At 26.8% G+C, this 18,128-nt stretch overlaps 1 protein-coding gene across 1 annotated transcript in view; it reads right to left on the reverse strand.

The window, feature by feature from the left end:
* Positions 1-17,766, reverse strand: part of LOC129972882 (probable ATP-dependent RNA helicase DDX31) — a 38,722-nt gene extending 20,956 nt beyond the window's left edge. The window contains exons 1-4 of the mRNA XM_056087188.1: positions 17,221-17,766; positions 12,006-12,193; positions 8,710-8,785; positions 7,096-7,210 (exon numbers count right to left, since the gene is read on the reverse strand). Coding sequence (XP_055943163.1) covers positions 7,096-7,210; positions 8,710-8,785; positions 12,006-12,193; positions 17,221-17,310 — 469 coding nt within the window. The 5' untranslated portion in view covers positions 17,311-17,766. The remainder of the gene's footprint in view (positions 1-7,095; positions 7,211-8,709; positions 8,786-12,005; positions 12,194-17,220) is intronic.
* Between the last annotated feature and the right edge of the window lie 362 nt (positions 17,767-18,128).

An 18,128-nucleotide genomic window follows, 5' to 3' on the forward strand; every position in this document is an offset into this window, starting at 1 on the left:
TTTTAATTAAAAGTTTCATTTAAAAAATTGAGCCCATTTTGGTGTTTTTCCATTACAACTTCAGAAAATGGTGCATGAAATTGATTTGTATACCATTTTAAATTCAAAAACTTACCTTTCCAACAATAGTAATCTAAATGTTTTATCATAATTTTTCTTATTTTTAATTAAAAACATTTTAACTCTTTAACCGGCTGGAACGTAGAAAATCGCTCCAACGAATCTCTTGAAAATCGGCTGGAACATAGGAAGTTGCTATTGAAATCTGCTACCGGCAAGGACGTAGAAAGTTACTTTTAGAAAATTGCTTTAAAACCGCCTCTGACATAGAAAGTCATTAATGCCTTCCCCCTGAAATATAATAAACGAGGAGGGCCATATGATTGTTAAGTCTGCAAGTTTTTGCCGAACTTGGATGGTCCCTCGACTTTAGGGAATGAACTCCCGAGGAGGAGAAATATTGTTCTTCATAAGAATTCGGGATTGCATTATCGATTGCTGATATGAATTGTGTGCTTCATTTTTGATTTGAATATTTAATTATTTCATAGCGAATTTAGCATCCAAGCAAAAACTATTATTAAAGGTAAGAAATTACTCATGTTTACAGCGATTTATAACGGTTAATGATTGTGATTAGTTTGCAAAAAGGGGGTTTGAATTTTCTGTACTTGGTTGATAAGACATTAAAAAAAATTACGTTTGAACTTTTGATGATACTTTTAATGAAATGCAATAAAGTATAAAAAAATTCTTACAATTTTTTTTTATTTATTTTCATCTCAATTATGAAGCGAAGCAGATATTTATTTATAAATGTAACTTTAAATATTGTTTATGTTTTGTTTACAGATTTTCACCAAGCATTTAATATGAAATGAAAGGCAAATTTGAAAACTTTTGGATCTAATTATTTATTTATTTTTTACTGTTTAAAGTGAGCTTTGGTAAAAGAGTTTTTAATTTTTTTTGATAAACCTTTTAAGTTAAAGTATATTGATAAAAGTTATTATTCTTCTTCATTGTTTAATGTTTTTGTTTTTTTTTAAATTTCCTTATAGTTTAAAACAAGCGCTTTTCACTGCTTTTTACATATCATCTTTGTCCCTTTTTTTTTTTTTTTTTTTGGCTCAGACGGGGGGGGGGGGGACTTTTCTTTTATAAGTATAAAAAATATTCTTTGGAAATTAGATTTTTAAAATATATAATTATAATATCAATATATATTTAAAATCTATTTTAAAAATCATATTCAAATGGAAGGAAGTTTTGTGACTTGTGTAGGGCTGCGAAAAGATAAAATGATATAAAAAAAATCACTTAGTAATAATAAAGACTATTAAAAAAAGTTCAGCATATGAAAGATGGAAAATATATTTAATAAAATGGAAAACTATTATAGAAACATTGATTTATATTGAATGAAATTGGATGATGGGTAAATTTAATTGACATTGCTTTGAAGAATGGAATGAATAAATGTATCTGTGCAATTATAATTATTGCTTTGCATTAAAACAGTATTAGCTATTTAATCAAAATAAATAAATGCATTAAAGGCTGATACAGTTGCTAACAGTTTGAACTTATCACAACTTAATGTTGCGAATTCATAATGAGAATTGATTTACATGATAATAAAGGTTACTATCGAACAGGTGACGCAGTTTTCTATATATGTGCAACATAGTTGCTGATAAACTGTAGCATATAAATATTTTAAAATGTCTTCTAGAAGACATTTTAAATATAATAAAATTTATAAGAATAATAAATATAAAAAAGAGTACAGAATAAAATCTGTTTATATTTTACTAGAAATATTTTTAAAAAATAAATGATTATTAAACATTTTTCATCAAAAATAGTTTGTACACTTTTTTTTGTAAAATGACAAAAATAGAAAATAGCAATCAGATTCCATGTATCTTAAAAATTCCAGAATTCTTAAAAATGAGAATATTAGCATAAAACTATAAATACTGAAAAAAATAAAATAAAAATACAGATTCAAAATATAGCAAAACTGAAACAAAATATAGATGAAATTTATAAAAAGGCATAAATTTAATATTTAAAAGATAAATGCGATTAAATGCAGGTTTTACAATATTTCACTCATTACAATTACATGTAAGGCTATTTAAATAACAGACTGCATATGATACACCTGAAAACATGGAGCAGCACATAAACCCATCTTGCACAGATTCAAAATTTTCTTCTACTTTTACTATCTACTCTCAATAAAGACATAATAGAATCATTCCTTTTTGTTTGGAATAATGTCGAAGATTTGTCTTCATGTGGTGTAAATTTATAATATTCTGTTTCATTACTGCCATGGTTCATTTATCGTTTCACCGTGCAATATGTTTTAAAAGAAACTTCTCACAGATTATCACAAGAGCATTTTTTTTTTTTTTAATCTATGGATCTTGTTTCTGTTCAATTGTTGGTATTTGGTAAGAAAATGCATGTTTTTCTCTATGTGAAAGTAGTTTTTCAACTTGTTCGCATTGTTAATAGAAATTTTATGACCAAATCAAGCACTAAAATGACGGTAACTTTAGTGCTAAATGTTGTCCAAGTTGTGTTACAAAGAGAAGCATTACATCTGGTGACAACAACCTATTCAAGAAAAATTTGTGTTACAAGAAGGGTTGTATAAAACACGTGCCAGGCACACTGTACAACAGAAGTATAAATCTTGCATTGAAAGGGTGGATATTTTCACTTGCTTAGAATTCAGAATTTCACAAATAAATTCTGAGAGGATGTTCTGAATATTTCTGTTCTTGAACTTATCAGTCTGGGATCCAAAAGGTTAATTTCTCTCTCCTGAAAGTGCTATCATTTTTATAGAATAAATGTGGGCATTATAGCAATAAACTATGAAAAAAATATTTTAAGATTTGCTATTTACTCAGTTTTAGATTTTAGGTCAAATATAGTGAGTGCTTTACTATTTTTGATCTACAAATTTATTATATTGAAGTTATATTCTTTCATGGAACATTTAAAAACGTACTTCTTAATATATTTAATAATAATTCATGACTAAAAAGTAAAATAAAAAAAATTCAATTTCTCTGTTCACTAATACAATGCTAGTAGGTTTTCTTATTAAATTTGTTTTATATTCTGGTTGAAATTCTGCTATTGATGAGGCACTACTGAAAATTATTTCTGATAGGAAAATTATTTCTAATGCGCCTCATAAGACCGGCTAATAGCAATTTTCAAAAATGTGCAAAATTTAAAAATTGTCCACCAATGCTTGATTCTGCAATTGAGCTTTATCTGAAGTATAACAAAGCTTTTAAAAAAAGCAAACCGTTGAAACATACTCAACATTAAAAAATAAGCTGGTTCATATCTTGATATCAACAATGGAAAAAAAAAGTTAGGTTGAATGAATAGAAGCAACAAGGAGGAAGATTTAATTGCACTCCCATAATAAAATATATTGATTTAAAATATACTCAAATACATTGAATTAATATAGATATTTAAAATTAATTAACTTTCCTTCAAGTTACCACGGGAAAACTTTAATTAAAATTTTTATCCTGCTTTAAAAATTAATAATTTATAAAAATATTCGCTTTTTTTTTTTAACTATTTGTTAATGCTATTTGTGTTTTGATAAAAATAAAGTTGCAGATGATATGAAGATTTGAACATCATGAGCCCCCGATGAGTCTTCTATGATCTATGACCAGACCTCCAATAACTTCTTGCTTTAGCACACCAACCTGATTCTCTGACCCAACTTTGCCAATTAATTCTATATCTCGATTGCTCAATACATGCAAATAAATCTCATTTTTATCTACAAGTTTTCTCGAATTTTCACAAAAAAAAATCATAATATTGTAACTTAATAATATGGATACAATTGAAATTTGGCTTTCCTTGAGGGAATTAAAGGTTAATTGTAATATTTGTAGGAAGAGAAATGCATGGATTTATGAAAATATTTCTGATGCTGATTACAAGTCCTTTTTACCAAGATTTGCGACAAGTTTATAAATGATATAAGAAATTGTTATTTAAAATATTCCCTTACTAAAAAAAGAATGATAATTTTGATCAGAAAAAAGCTTTCTAAGTAACATGTTTTCTTATTTCAATATTTAAATATACTTTAAAAACATATTATTTAAATTATTTCAAAATAGGATAATAAGTCAAAGATATTCAAGTTGCTAATCTATACTTATATAAAGCTCAATGTGTGTGTGTGTGTTGGTGCTCTACAGGCCAGACCGTTTGATTTAGAGGTACTAAATTTGGTACATGTATACCTTGGAGGTCGGAAATATGCACCTGGGGTCCCTTTTTTTTTTTTTTTTTTTTTGAATTTTTAGTTGGAATTTTAATTATTAATTAAAAAATAACTTTCATACCAAAAAATTCTTAATTTTATCCACCACCAGATGAGTAAGGCTTCAGTTTTGTTTTGTTTTTTTTCCCCCACGCTAATGGCGCTAGGCTTAAGATTTTTCGGCCCAACGATTCTGTTTATTTTCTTAATGTTTGATGCATTTAAAATTAAACATTGTTAATTAATCGATCTTTCAGATTCATTATGAAGTACTTTTGAATTAAAATAAAACAGAATAAAGGAAATTAAATATTTCTAATCTGCATAGCATTACCCCAACTGGCATTGAAAAATCCCGCATGTGCATTGTGTTCTGCTTGTTGACCATTATCAACGGATGCGGACTTGATTTAAATTATTTTTAGGTTAGTTGCATGCTTTTGTAATTAAATTGTATTTATGTTAGTTATATATTTTTTGTATATGATTATAGCTTTAAGTACATCGTTTTTTCAGTAGTTTTTTTTTAACCTGTTTTCAACCGATTATTTTAAATGATTCGTTTTATTTTCTTAGTGTTTGATGCATTTAAAATTAAATATTGTTAATTAATCAATCTGGTCATGACGAACCTGAGAAAATTTTGGTGACAAATTCTTGAAATATTACATAAATTAAGAAAGATATTCTTTAGTGCCCATAAAGTTTAAAAGCTCAATGACTGTTTTCAGTAATCATATTACAAAAAAAAATACTTTGTTTCAATAAAAAATATTATTATATTAATTGCAGATTAATCCTTTCCATTTTAATTTAAAGTATAAAGTCACGGGAGCTAACAGAAAATTAGAGAGATACATATTACGTTATGACTGAAGGCCTTCATAATATTATGAGTGAATTATATGACTATCAAAATTTGAAGTTTTAAAATATTTTGATGAAGAAGCTATTAAAGTAGGAATTGCATAAAATATTTAATTATTAAAATTTTAACGAACATTAAGATTGGCAAACTGGTTGGTAGCCAAAGGCGGCTAGTATATTTATAAAATAGTATTACTACTATATACCTTACTATATTACTATATTGACAAAATATTATTTAATATTTTCAGAACTTAAAACAAGAATCTGAAACAAAAAAAAACGAGTAAACTTAGTATACGAGTAAAACTCTTTAAACTAAAAGTTAAAAGAATATGAAGCAAAATTCTCTGAATGTATTGTATTCGTAATGTGTTTTGATGAATGAAATGAATGAATTCTCTAAATCATTTAATAAACAAATTTTTCTATCATTTATAAAAATTTAAAAAAAAATCCTATTACATGATTTATTTTTTAAAATTATTTTTTATTTTTATTTATTTATTTTGAACAAATTCTATTTTCTGCAAATACTTCAGACTGAAAGAGAATAAATTCTTAGAGCAAAAATCAAATTCTTAGTTGGAAAAACCGCGCGACAATTACCCAATGCTGACAGATTTATTACTAGATTGATCTCTCAATACTATTCAAAATCCCCGATTTTTAAGGGGAGATGATAGTCAAGATGAGGGAAAGTTTACCCCCCTGTTGTTAAAGGTGGGAGGAAAGAAAAACATACTAAGCCGGTTTATTAATGTTCTGTCAATTTCTTTTTCAGTAAATTGTGTTCAACCTTTATCTTGACTACGGCCATTTTAAGAACACTCTGAAGCTAGACAGCCGGTGCTCGATGGGTTAAACATATTTTACCACAATATATTTCTTTGTTAAAGTGGAACTCTAACAATTTTCTAAGTTAATACTAATATTATGTAGGGTTTCGCCTACTCTTAATGATAAAGATGTTAAGATTATTTCTATTTATTGTCATTTTTCCATTTATTGAATAGTATTTAATATAAGACATGAATTTATAAAATTTTTGAAATTTTGTTGCAATTACAATTAAGGTTTAATTTCAAAACCAGGCAATGGCAAAAAATTTCTTTTAGCATGTACTCATTTGTAAACACTGCTACATTCTCTTTTATATAATTAAATGCATAAAGACAGACAGAAAATTAGAGAAATTTATAATACAATAAACAGAACAATATAAAACATCTACAATAGTATGAATAATATAACATAAAAATTTGAAGTTTAAAAATATTTTGATGAAGAAGCCATTACAACCAAATTACATAAAATATTTATTTAAAATTTTTAGTAACTATTTATTTTAACAAACTAGTAGGTGGCCAAAAGTGGTTAGTATCTAATTATGGAGACAGTCACTTAAAAGAAAATTTTAACCATCTCCTGGTGCAGTTATGGAATATTGCAAAAAGTTATATGTTTTATAATTTTTTCATGAAGAATTTATTTATGACATCAAGATAAGGTATTGTCCTATGAAATGTTTATGTTTGAAAATTTTTAAATATATAGACAATGCCTTACCTTTTGCCCACAAAATCTTTTATTAGACATTATCTATTTAAAATAGCAATTTTAATTTCTTTAGAAGTTGAACAACAGCTAATTAAATTTAGGTGTCTCCATTCCCCTCCCCATTCTCCATTCCCCATGTGTCCATCTGATTTTAGTCTTAAACTGCAAAATAATATAATGTTTTGTAATAATTAATGAATAATAACTTTTCCATAAAACTCTTGTTATGGAAAGATGGAATTCAAAAGATTTATTTATTTCAATTTAGAAGAATAAATTTAAACTTTAAAAAATGGAACGACCATATGAGTGGAATACAGAATAAAAGAAAATATTACCTGATCCTGTGCAAGATTTGACAAGAGCATCATGACCATCCAACAGTAAAGGTATTGTTTGTTCCTGAACTTTTGTTGCTTTTTCAGCTTCTAGTCTACTTTTTAAGCAAGCTACCTACAAAAATTAAGAACTAATTTTAATTTTTGGTATAAAGAAACTAATGATAAACATTTTAAGAATAATTAATAGATAGACTATGTAGACTAATATAATGATATAAAGTCAAAAAAAATTAACAAAGGAAAAAATAAAAACTATTTAAAAATTTTTATTTTCAAAATGTGATTTTTAGTTTATTTCTTTTGAAATAAATAGTTTGGAAAAAATGAGTAACTCTTTAATAGTTTGAACTTTTCTCCATATATAATTGAAAAGATGAAATAGCTCCATTTTTAAGTACATACATTTTATTGCTAAAGAAGCACTATATTATAATTACTCAAAAAAATTTCACAATAATTTATTAGCAAACCAAATCTTCATTCTCTAATTTTAAAATAACAAATTTAAAATAGTATTGTTATCTCATTTATAATATATAATTTATCTTGGATAATATTTTAAAAAATCATTTGCTTGACCATGAAGCTGCACTATATCTACTACAAAACTAATTTTAAAAAATAGAGAAAAACCTGTAAAAATGTTGAACAATACAGTCTAAAATCTTGAAAACCTACAATAAATTGTTCGTAAAAAAATTAACAAATGTTACTGTGAATGTGTATATAAAATAGTTCTTGATTTAAGGAGAAGCAGGCATGAAACTCTTTAATAATTTTTAGTCTTCTTTATGTTACTTCACTTTTTTTTTTACAGGTAATTAATTTTTTTTGAATTCTAGAATAATTAAATTGAAAAGCATATAAAGCAAAAACCCTGGGCAATCCAGTAGTTAGCAAAACCCTATTTCAAATTATTAGAAAAAAATTTTAGTGTATCAATAAATTGAAGTAATTGCACATAGATATAATAGAAAAAAAAATCACAGCTACTACAAAAGCCTAGGCTGCATCTAAATATTAACAGCAAATAGAGAAGGAAGAAAATTCATCATTTCATTTATTCTCAACATTGTGTGATGTTACATTTTCTAAAGAATACCAGACAAATAATTTTAAAATTAATTTTTAATTTAACATTTTAATCAAAATTAATACTAAAAATATAACTCCAACTTCTGAACATGAAAAATATCTTACTTCAAATTCAAATATAAAAAACATATTTTCTATTTAAGCATATTATTTTATCTATTAAATTATTCAAAGCTGCTTTTGAAAGGAAACAGAGATAGTACTAATATGAGTCACTATCAAGAATTTGGGGCAAATAATCATTTTAGTAATAGATATATATTTTTCCAAACATCTCTCTTTAAAATGATTTTATATCTGAAATATTTCATGCTGATTTAATTTCACTTCTGACTCACTTTCAAAATCTCTTGCATTAAGTTACCAAACTGGGAATTATTATAAAATAATTTTCATATATCATGAAAGTTTAAATGGCACATAATATCTGTTAATCATTTTAATAACCCAAACAATATTTCAACATATAACTTAAATTGTAAAAGTAATCACATAATTTGCCAGAGAGAAACATACCAAATGTGGATGAAGGTCAAAGAATTCGAATGTTTTTGCAGAAAACAATGGCTCTGAAATGGTCTTCTGCTTTTTTCTACATAAGATAAAGCTTTAATCAATAATTATTTCATTAAAATATTTTATAATTTTTAAAATAATGGTATATACTTGAACATGTAGAAGTTCAGTAATATTTCAATAATACAAATATATAAAATCAAATAAGTAAAAAAACATTTATTTCTTTTTGTTTCTTAGTTCTATGTAAAATTCAGAATATTAGCTTTACATATTACATGAGTACATGAGTTTGATTTGAGATGATTAATTAGTTTGTTTTGTGGACAATGGCAAAATCTAGTCACGCGGCACCATTCATAAAGTTGAAGCTAACAGGGATGAACCTTATACTCAGTAGCAAAGATATTATGTAGATAATGCACATAATTAATTTTAGGCAATGCACTAAATAAGGTTCTTCTTTTAACAATAGTTAATTTAGTTTTACATTTATAACATGTTACTGATTTATTTTATGTTAATATATTTTTTACTTTATTTTATACATATTTATTTGTTTTCATTCATTTATCCATTCTCATGTCTGTATGGCAATGCACTAGTGGAGGTGCAATGGAAGACAGGGCCAATACTAAAGCAGCACCCCATCTTAATTTTTTAAGCAATAATCTTCATACCCTACCATCTCCACAAAAAAAAAATTTTTTTTTTTTCATGACGGGATAGAAACTGATATATATGTATTGATTAAACCTTTATATATAATTATAAAGCCTAAATAATTATAAATAAAACATTCTTTTACCTAGAAACTGATCAATACATCTTAATTATTAAAGTTAATTGATAAAATTAATAATAAAAATTAAGTAATCTATAAAAGTTTTAAAGGCAATTATCTATACTTATATAAAACTCAATGTGCCTGTGTGTGGTGCGATCTACAGGCCAGATCGTTTGACCTACAGCTACCAAATTTGGTACATGTATACATTGGAGGTCGGGAATGTGCACCTGGGGCACCCTTTTTTTGAATTTTTAATTATTAATTAAAAAATAACTTTCTCACCAAAAAAATCTTAATTTTCCATACTGCCAAATGAGTAAGGCTTCAGGTGTTTGTTTTTTTTCCCACGCAAATGAGGCTAGGCTTAAGATTTTTCGGCTGATTATTTCAAACGATTCTGTTTATTTTCTTAATGTTTGATGCATTTAAAATTAAACATTGTTAATTAATCGATCTTTCAGATTCTTTCTGAAGTACTTTTGAATTAAAATAAAACAGAATAAAGGAAATTAAAAATTTCTAATCTGCATAGTGTTACCCCAACTGGCGTAGAAAAATTCATGCATTTATGTTACCGTAACTGGTGTTGAAAATTCACTGGATTGTGTTCTGATTGTTGACCATTATCAATGTATGCGAACTTGATTTAAATTATTTTTAGGTTAGTTGCATGCTTTTGTAATTAAATTGTATTTATGTTAGTTATATATTTTTTGTATATGATTAGTTATAAGTACATCATTTTTTTCAGTAGTTTTTTTTAAACCTGTTTTCTACCGATTATTTTAAATGATTTGTTTTATTTTCTTAGTGTTTGATGCATTTAAAATTAAATATTGTTAATTAATCAATCTGGTTAGGATGAATCTGAGAAAATTTTGTTGACAAATTCTTGAAATATTACATAAATTAAAAAAAGATATTCTTTAGTGCCCATAAAGTTTAAACGCTCAGTGACTGTTTTCAGTAATCCTATTACAAAAAATTCTTTGTTTCAATAAAAAATATTATTATATTACTTGCAGATTAATCCTTTCCACTTTAATTTAAAGTATAAATTCTACGGGAGCTAACAGAAAATTAGAGAGATACATATTACGTTATGACTGAAGGCCTTTATAATATTATGAGTGAATTATATGACTATCAAAATTTGAAGTTTTAAAATATTTTGATGAAAAAACTATAAAAGTAGGAATTGCATAAAATATTTAATTATTAAAATTTTAACGAACATTAAGATTGGCAAACTGGCTGTTCGCCAAAGCCGGCTAGTTAATGATATAGTTGAAATGTGTAAAAGTATTTGAAATTATATCTGAAAATGTAATGATTGACAAATTGATATGTATATTATAAATGATTGTTTCAGTGGAGATTATCGATGAGAGGGCCCTCACAGCAAGCCTGATTTCAACATTCAGAAGATCAATGAAATGCATATAAATTTCACATTTTTGTAATATATTAAAACATTCACATAAATATATATTTTTTATTTTAAATTTATAGTACATACAGTTACTGGTACTTTATAGAAAAATTCAACATATATGTAGCACTTTCCTTCTGCAAATTTTAATACTATTTTTTCTAATTTCTAATAATATTTCTTTTTAATATATAAATTGTCCAGATACACATTTATGTCAATTTGTATAAAAAAGGAAATTTAATTAATACACTTTATCATTCAATGTTGTGCTGTCAATTTCAAAATATTTTAATCTGTTTCAATTAACCATTTTATGCCCAGTATCTTTTTAAGGGACATTACATTTCGATTATGTGGTTAAATTGAACACATTGCATTGCTACTTTTTTCAGTTCATTTTAATGCAGGAATTAAGATGCTTTTCACAATCCCTTAAACAGTTAAAACAGGCCATATCAGCTATATATTTTTAATACATTAAATAATGTTCTAAATTTATGTTTCATTTTTATATCAAACAAGAAAAACTTAATATTCTTTAAGAAACACTTTGTTTGAACAGATTAACAGAAAATAAAAGAAATGAAAAAAAAAAAGTCTGATTATTGTTTGCACCATTGTCATGTCAACAGATTGATTTTGTTACCATTTACTGCAAAGTGTCAAATTTCCACATAATTCAGAACTTTAGTAAATAAGTAATTATTAAAATACAATAATTACAAAAATGAAACTTCTGTTTTCTTTATCTGTGAATATTAACATTCTAAAAGTTAAGGAAAGCTATCAATGGAGATATTCTATTTTCAGTCATTCATGTTTCCAGGTAATTAAAATTACCATGAATAATAAGAGGGCAGAATTCACTCCATAGATATAATTAAAGAATTTTCATTTAAATGATGGAAGAAAAACATATGCCACATATGAGTTATGAAATTATAATGAGCAGACAATTAATCCATTCTTCACCTATATGTAAGTAAAATATGCTTTTATTCAATTACATTTTCAGAGAAAATTTTGTATTATTTAAGAATTTACAAGAAGGTGCAAGAAATATTTACTCACACAATTAAAGGCAGGGTCATACCAGAACCAGTAAAAAGAGATGACGATGGAGGTGCATGTTCTTTTGATTTATGAGCATGGTAATTCTTAGGCCCTTTTCCAGCGGCATACTGTGTCATTTTTCTCTTCTGAGCTTTCTTTTCAGCTGAAGAAGGCAATGAAGACAGCAGATGGCTTTTGTCATTTTTCTGTATGAAAAGTTCAAAATAAAATCAGAGATCTTTTAAAATAATTGAAATGGTAAAGTTTATATATTTTTTTTAATTTTTTTTTAGTATTGATAGATAGAATGTTCCAGTGTATTATGATTTTTAAAGAGCTGATCACATTATCCCTGGAAGGTATATATCACTTTAATGACCTTTCAAATTGAATGCACTCTTTTGGAATTAGGGGATAATGGTTTTTGTTGCCAAAAGTCCCATTCTCTTCATTCAGTCAATCAATCAATAATGACCTTTCAAAGAAAACAGAGTCAATGGCCCTTATTCCAAGATTAGAGTACATTCTGTGAATATCTGTTTATTTTATGATGCTGAAAAAGAAGGTTTTTATATTGGCTTTCAAAGATATGGGTTTTCAAGAAACATATAATAAGCTTTATAAATGTATTGTTACGGTTTAAAAGAGTTCATGAATACCTTGAACTTCAGCCAAGATGGTATAAATAGAAAGTTATTAACAAATATGTATAATTAACAAAAACAATCCAGTCTTCAACAAACAACAAATTATTATAGTACAAGATAGCTCATTCACTGAGCACAGGAAAAACTCAAGACACTATACTGCAAATCAGCTCAAATTCTGGGTCAAATTGAGCAATTTAATCCTGTTTAAAACACTGACGATCGTGTGTCACTCTTACTCAATAAAACCACATGAATAACTCATTAATTAGCAACTACAACAAGACTTTTTTTTATATACTCTTGGAAGATTTTGGAATTTTCAGGAAAAGATTAGAAATATGACATCAATTTGCCAAGTCTGTCAATAAATCTTCAATAAACCAGGATATTTACAATTTAGGAAATTTTGAACATTATAATAAATTTTGCAAATATCAAATAAACCATATAAATGTACAATAAATTTTACCTATTAAGGCAAATTTGTCAGTAAAATATTTTCCCAAAAAACTTGTGTTTTAATAATAAAAAAATATTTAGAATAATAAATAAATATTCAGTGAACCATATGGAAACTGTGATATAAGGATAATGCTGTATATTAATTATGAGATATAATATTCATGTTTGACTTTTTTTGTTCCAACTTGTTATAAAAAATTTAATATATGGACTTATGGATGGGATCAATTTAATTAACACAAGGAATCAATTAAATCTGTATCCAGGATTTTATTAACTATTTGTTAAATTGATACAATGAGCACAATGGAAGCTGATGATCTTAGACAAATTAAATTCATATGATTCTTTCTTAAAAAGTATTTGCACACAAGGAAATATTATCAAACTAGAAGTATAGTTAATTTAAATAAATTTTATTATATAAAATGATATTTTATAATCTAATTTAAACTGAATTAATTTCCTTTTAGTTTAATTTAGCCAATATCAAATTCCTTCTAAAAGATTAAAAGATTCTCTTATTCCCTGATCCCATTCCCCTTTTTTCTATTTAATTAATTCAACATAAGCTTTGTAAAAATGCTTAGGTCAGCGGTTCACACACTCAGAGTGAAGGAATAAAAAATTACTGACCTAAACAAATTCTTCTAAAAGATCCCTATAATTCCCTTATCTAATTCAACACATGTAGGAAATCCCTATCAAAATTTCACAGATGGTGATAAATTTTACATTAGCTTTTCCTTATTTCACTCTGTCGTTCTGTGTTGATGTGCTCATCCTTTATGCTTGTATATAAATCATGCCTCCCAGGATGAAATAAAACAAAGTTAAAAATTCAAAGTGTCTTCCCTGTCTTTGGCTACGATTCTGCTTCAAAAATTATTATTATATATATATATGAACTTCTTTCCATCAGTATAACATACTCCTAGTAGACTGTAAGAGATTATATCAAATATGTATGTGAACTAAGAACATCATCATGTAGTGAACTATAAGGAGCTGCACTAACAAGAAGATAACATGAACTTACTAATATACCCCAAATTAAAACTCATTGTTGTTATTTCTAATGGCATTTGTCATAGACAAGCCCGCTGACGAAGTCAGTGATTTTAAGCCGAGAGATTGTCTCTTGTTTTTCAGCAGCACCATCTAGGGCCAAGAGTACATCTTAGTTACCCATGAGTTACAACACTTTTTAAGGGGTGAACTTCATTCATGCATTTTATTCACTCATCCACAGATCATAATTTATACCTGAATCAGAGTACAATCACCTCTGCTCCAATATCGCCAGTAGTACTGCCTCGATTTGGAGAACTTTTTGGCCATGACAGATTTATACATGTGCCAGCCACCACACACAGAGAGAGTCTTTGGCTCTTTGTTAATAATCAGAAGTTTATTTCTTAGTTTATTTTTGCTTGAACTTTGTAAATATAATAAATTTAAATTATTTTTAGAAGAGAAAGTCTGATATCATATAATTTAAATGTGAATAATCCACTAATATTTATAAAGTCCAAATCATGTTATAATTTCATATTTATAGTCAAAAGTCCAATTTTCATACTAGTTGATAATCATTCATACTACCATAAGCTTTAATTTCACGTTCAGTTAATTGTATTGCTAGACTAATCATTCTTTACTGATCTTTAGTCAACTGAAACTATCCTTTTATCAATTTTAATTTTGATAATCACCTTCCTATACCGGTAATTGATACCTACAATGTAATAATGTGCAACATTATAAATAAATTTAAAGCACTATTTATAAAGATAAATATATGAGAGGACATTTATAACTGAAGTATTTCCAGAAACTCGTTTTGCTGTAGCTTGATATATTCAGTTTCTCTTGATACCAGGGCATCCGAAAGGCAGAAGTTTCATAAACAAATATAATTTCATTGGATGGACATTATAAGAATAAACACAATTATGCAATGGTGAAAACCATTAAAGCAATTCTGATTTTTTAAAATTAAAAGTTTTCTAAAAAACTCTAATTCTTAGTAGAGAATTGAAACATGGAAGAAATTTCTGCATGCAAACAATAGAAAAAGATAGGATTCTAAAAAGTATATAGTTCAGGTAATAAATAGCATAGAGACTGGCAGGACTTTCAGAGATTTTACAATGTAAAATAATAAAATTTTACTGTTCCTTTTCCTCATTCTGTATTGTTTGCATACAAAAATTTTCAGTCAAATCCCTGATTTTTCCCTTGCCTATATTCAAACAAGACAGAAGAATAAATAACCACATAGATTTATCACTGAATATGTGAATCACTAGATTAAATACTGAATACCTTTTCCTTTCTTTTCTTCTTACTTATAGGGCATGTGTTTATTTAATATGTGAAAGTTAAGTTGAAAACAAACATAAAAGATATATTTGAAGACAATTTAATTATGTTTTATAACTTTTAATCAAAAACAGAATGATATTATCATTTGGTTAAAATCATAATTTAAAAATGTCACTAACTGTTTGAATTTCAGCTACATTTTAGACTGAAAAATATCAAAAAATAAAACTTTTCTGTTTTGTTTTTTCAAACAAGTCATGCAATCCCGAATATTTTTGCTTTATTATTTCAATAGCAAATTATAGCAGGAAAAATGGCTTTTACTCTCCTCGTGCTGAACTGCTATTTTATATTTTTTAATACTTGCTTTTAAAACATATGTCCATATGCACAATTTCCAAAAACTGAATGATCAAAATATTTTCAGATTACAATTTTTATTCACATGCAAAAATATGTTTCTAATCTACATTTTAAAGCTTATTTTTCAGAACTTAAAAATACTAGATCTAAATAACAGTCTAAATGACATCAATTATAACTACATACAAATATTTACTCATACAATGAATACTTAAGGCATTTCCTTATGAATATAATTTCACCTAGTAGGATATTAGGTTCAAAACTAAAGGAAAAATTATGATTCATTGCTATAATTTATTTCAGTTTCAAACTAAGGCATTATTACTAGCTATATATACATAAAAAGAATAAAGTCATCTTGCAATCAAATCAAACAAAAAAATATTAAACTGAAACATCTCCCAAATGCTGAGTTGTTGAAAATACAATCATTATGTATTCCATTTATTAATAAAGAATGTAAACAAAATACAGATAGTAATCAGTTCATGAACATATCAAAAATAGTTTTTAAAAAAATGTTCACTAAACCATTATCAATAAATGATATTTTCCCCGTCAAAACAGCATCGGACAAAACCATGTGATTTCCTAACAATAGCTTTCATCTATAAAACATAGCAATGATTGTTGGTGCTAACAGAATGATAGTAAAATTCAAACCTAATACGAATGAACAATTACATATCTGATTTAACACAAATTTTTAACAGAATTATAGACTCAAAGTTATAATATTTTATGTCATATAAATAATACAAGTCTTGTTTGATTCCTGAAGATAGCCTTTTTACTGGCATTCTATTCCTCCTCAGATATCATATTATTGATGGTTTTTATACTTTTTACTAAGAGAAAGCAAACTTACAAAATTTCAAAAACTAGAAATCAATTATATAATATAAATATATAAAAAAAGTTATGTTTGTAAATGTCAGAATTTCGATCAAAAAAAAATCATTGATAAATTCACACAAAACGTTTATTAACATTAAATCTGGATCTTTCAACTGCCCCCCAATTTCTGTTTTCCCTCTCATATGTTCAGCAGTTGTATCAGCAACAATTCCTAACAAAATTTTGGTATCCCACTTTGATTGGGTTGATTCCTTTTAGCAGGTCAGCTAAATATGCCAATATAATGATTTTTTTTTTTCCTACATTCATAGGGTTTTTTTTCTGCGTCGTGTGTGTGTTATTGTTGCTGTTTCGTTTGTTTGTTTGCTCACTGAGGTTTTCACCGAGATATTTTAAAAATTCATTTGTTAAAAATCTTTCACGAAAATTTGATTTTATTGAGCATTTTATTTTTATTTCCAAAAATTCATTAATTGATCATTCAATCTAATAGAACTTCTATTCAAGTTCTGAAGTTAATTATTACAAAAATTCGAATCAGAAAAAGAGTCAAAACATTGAAAACTTACATTCTGTTCTTCAGAAATCTTCTGGGCCCGATTTTTCACTGATTCAGAACTTAAATTGAACAATAAATTGTCGCTGCATTCTTCAATCATGTCGGATGAATTGAAGAAAAATTAATTGGCTTATGCTATACTCCTTGAAATTTTCGGATAGTTCAAACACGCGTACCGGAAACCAAACATAAACACATGGCATGAAATAATTGCCATTCAAGTATGCTAGTATATAAGCCCGTGTTTTGTTTTCTTTATTTACATCGCACTAGAGTAGTACATAATGTTTTCGGAATTTTGATGGAATAAGCCGAGAAGAGGTGAAGAAAAGAAAAGGAACTACTCTTCATTGAAACAATTTTATAAAAAAAATTTGTAGGAAGCAAATACTAATACTAGCAAGAGATGATACTTTTGACCCACCAGGTAGTTCTGATGGATCTGCTACCCTTCCATATGCGGACAATCCCTCACCCTCCTTAAAGGAGGTGATTCTGGCTATTAAAAAACTTGAAAGTAATAGAACGGCAGGCCCGGACTTTATTCCATTTGAACTACTTAAATTTGAAGAACCGCAGCTTATGAATGTAATAGGGATAACGAATATTTTACGAGCGGTTATTACGTAACCAATATCATAAAGTCACAAATACCAGTGATCAATACTTTTCAAAGAGGGGTGTGATTCAATTCCTTGATATGATTGAGGTGATATTCATGTAGAGTGTTGTATAAAGCATTTTATCGCTATTAGGAAATTAACTCTTTATTTCACTAACAGCCATCAGAACATCACTGCTTAGCGCACGTATACATAGAACGGGTATTTTCCCGGGCGAAGTATTAACATCAATTGTATTAGGGAAAGTAGATAGGTAGCACTTAAGAATGACATGAATGAAAGGTGGTGCTACGAT

This window comes from Argiope bruennichi, chromosome 6, assembly GCF_947563725.1.
Source record: "Argiope bruennichi chromosome 6, qqArgBrue1.1, whole genome shotgun sequence".
In the NCBI taxonomy this organism is placed as follows: domain Eukaryota; kingdom Metazoa; phylum Arthropoda; class Arachnida; order Araneae; family Araneidae; genus Argiope; species Argiope bruennichi.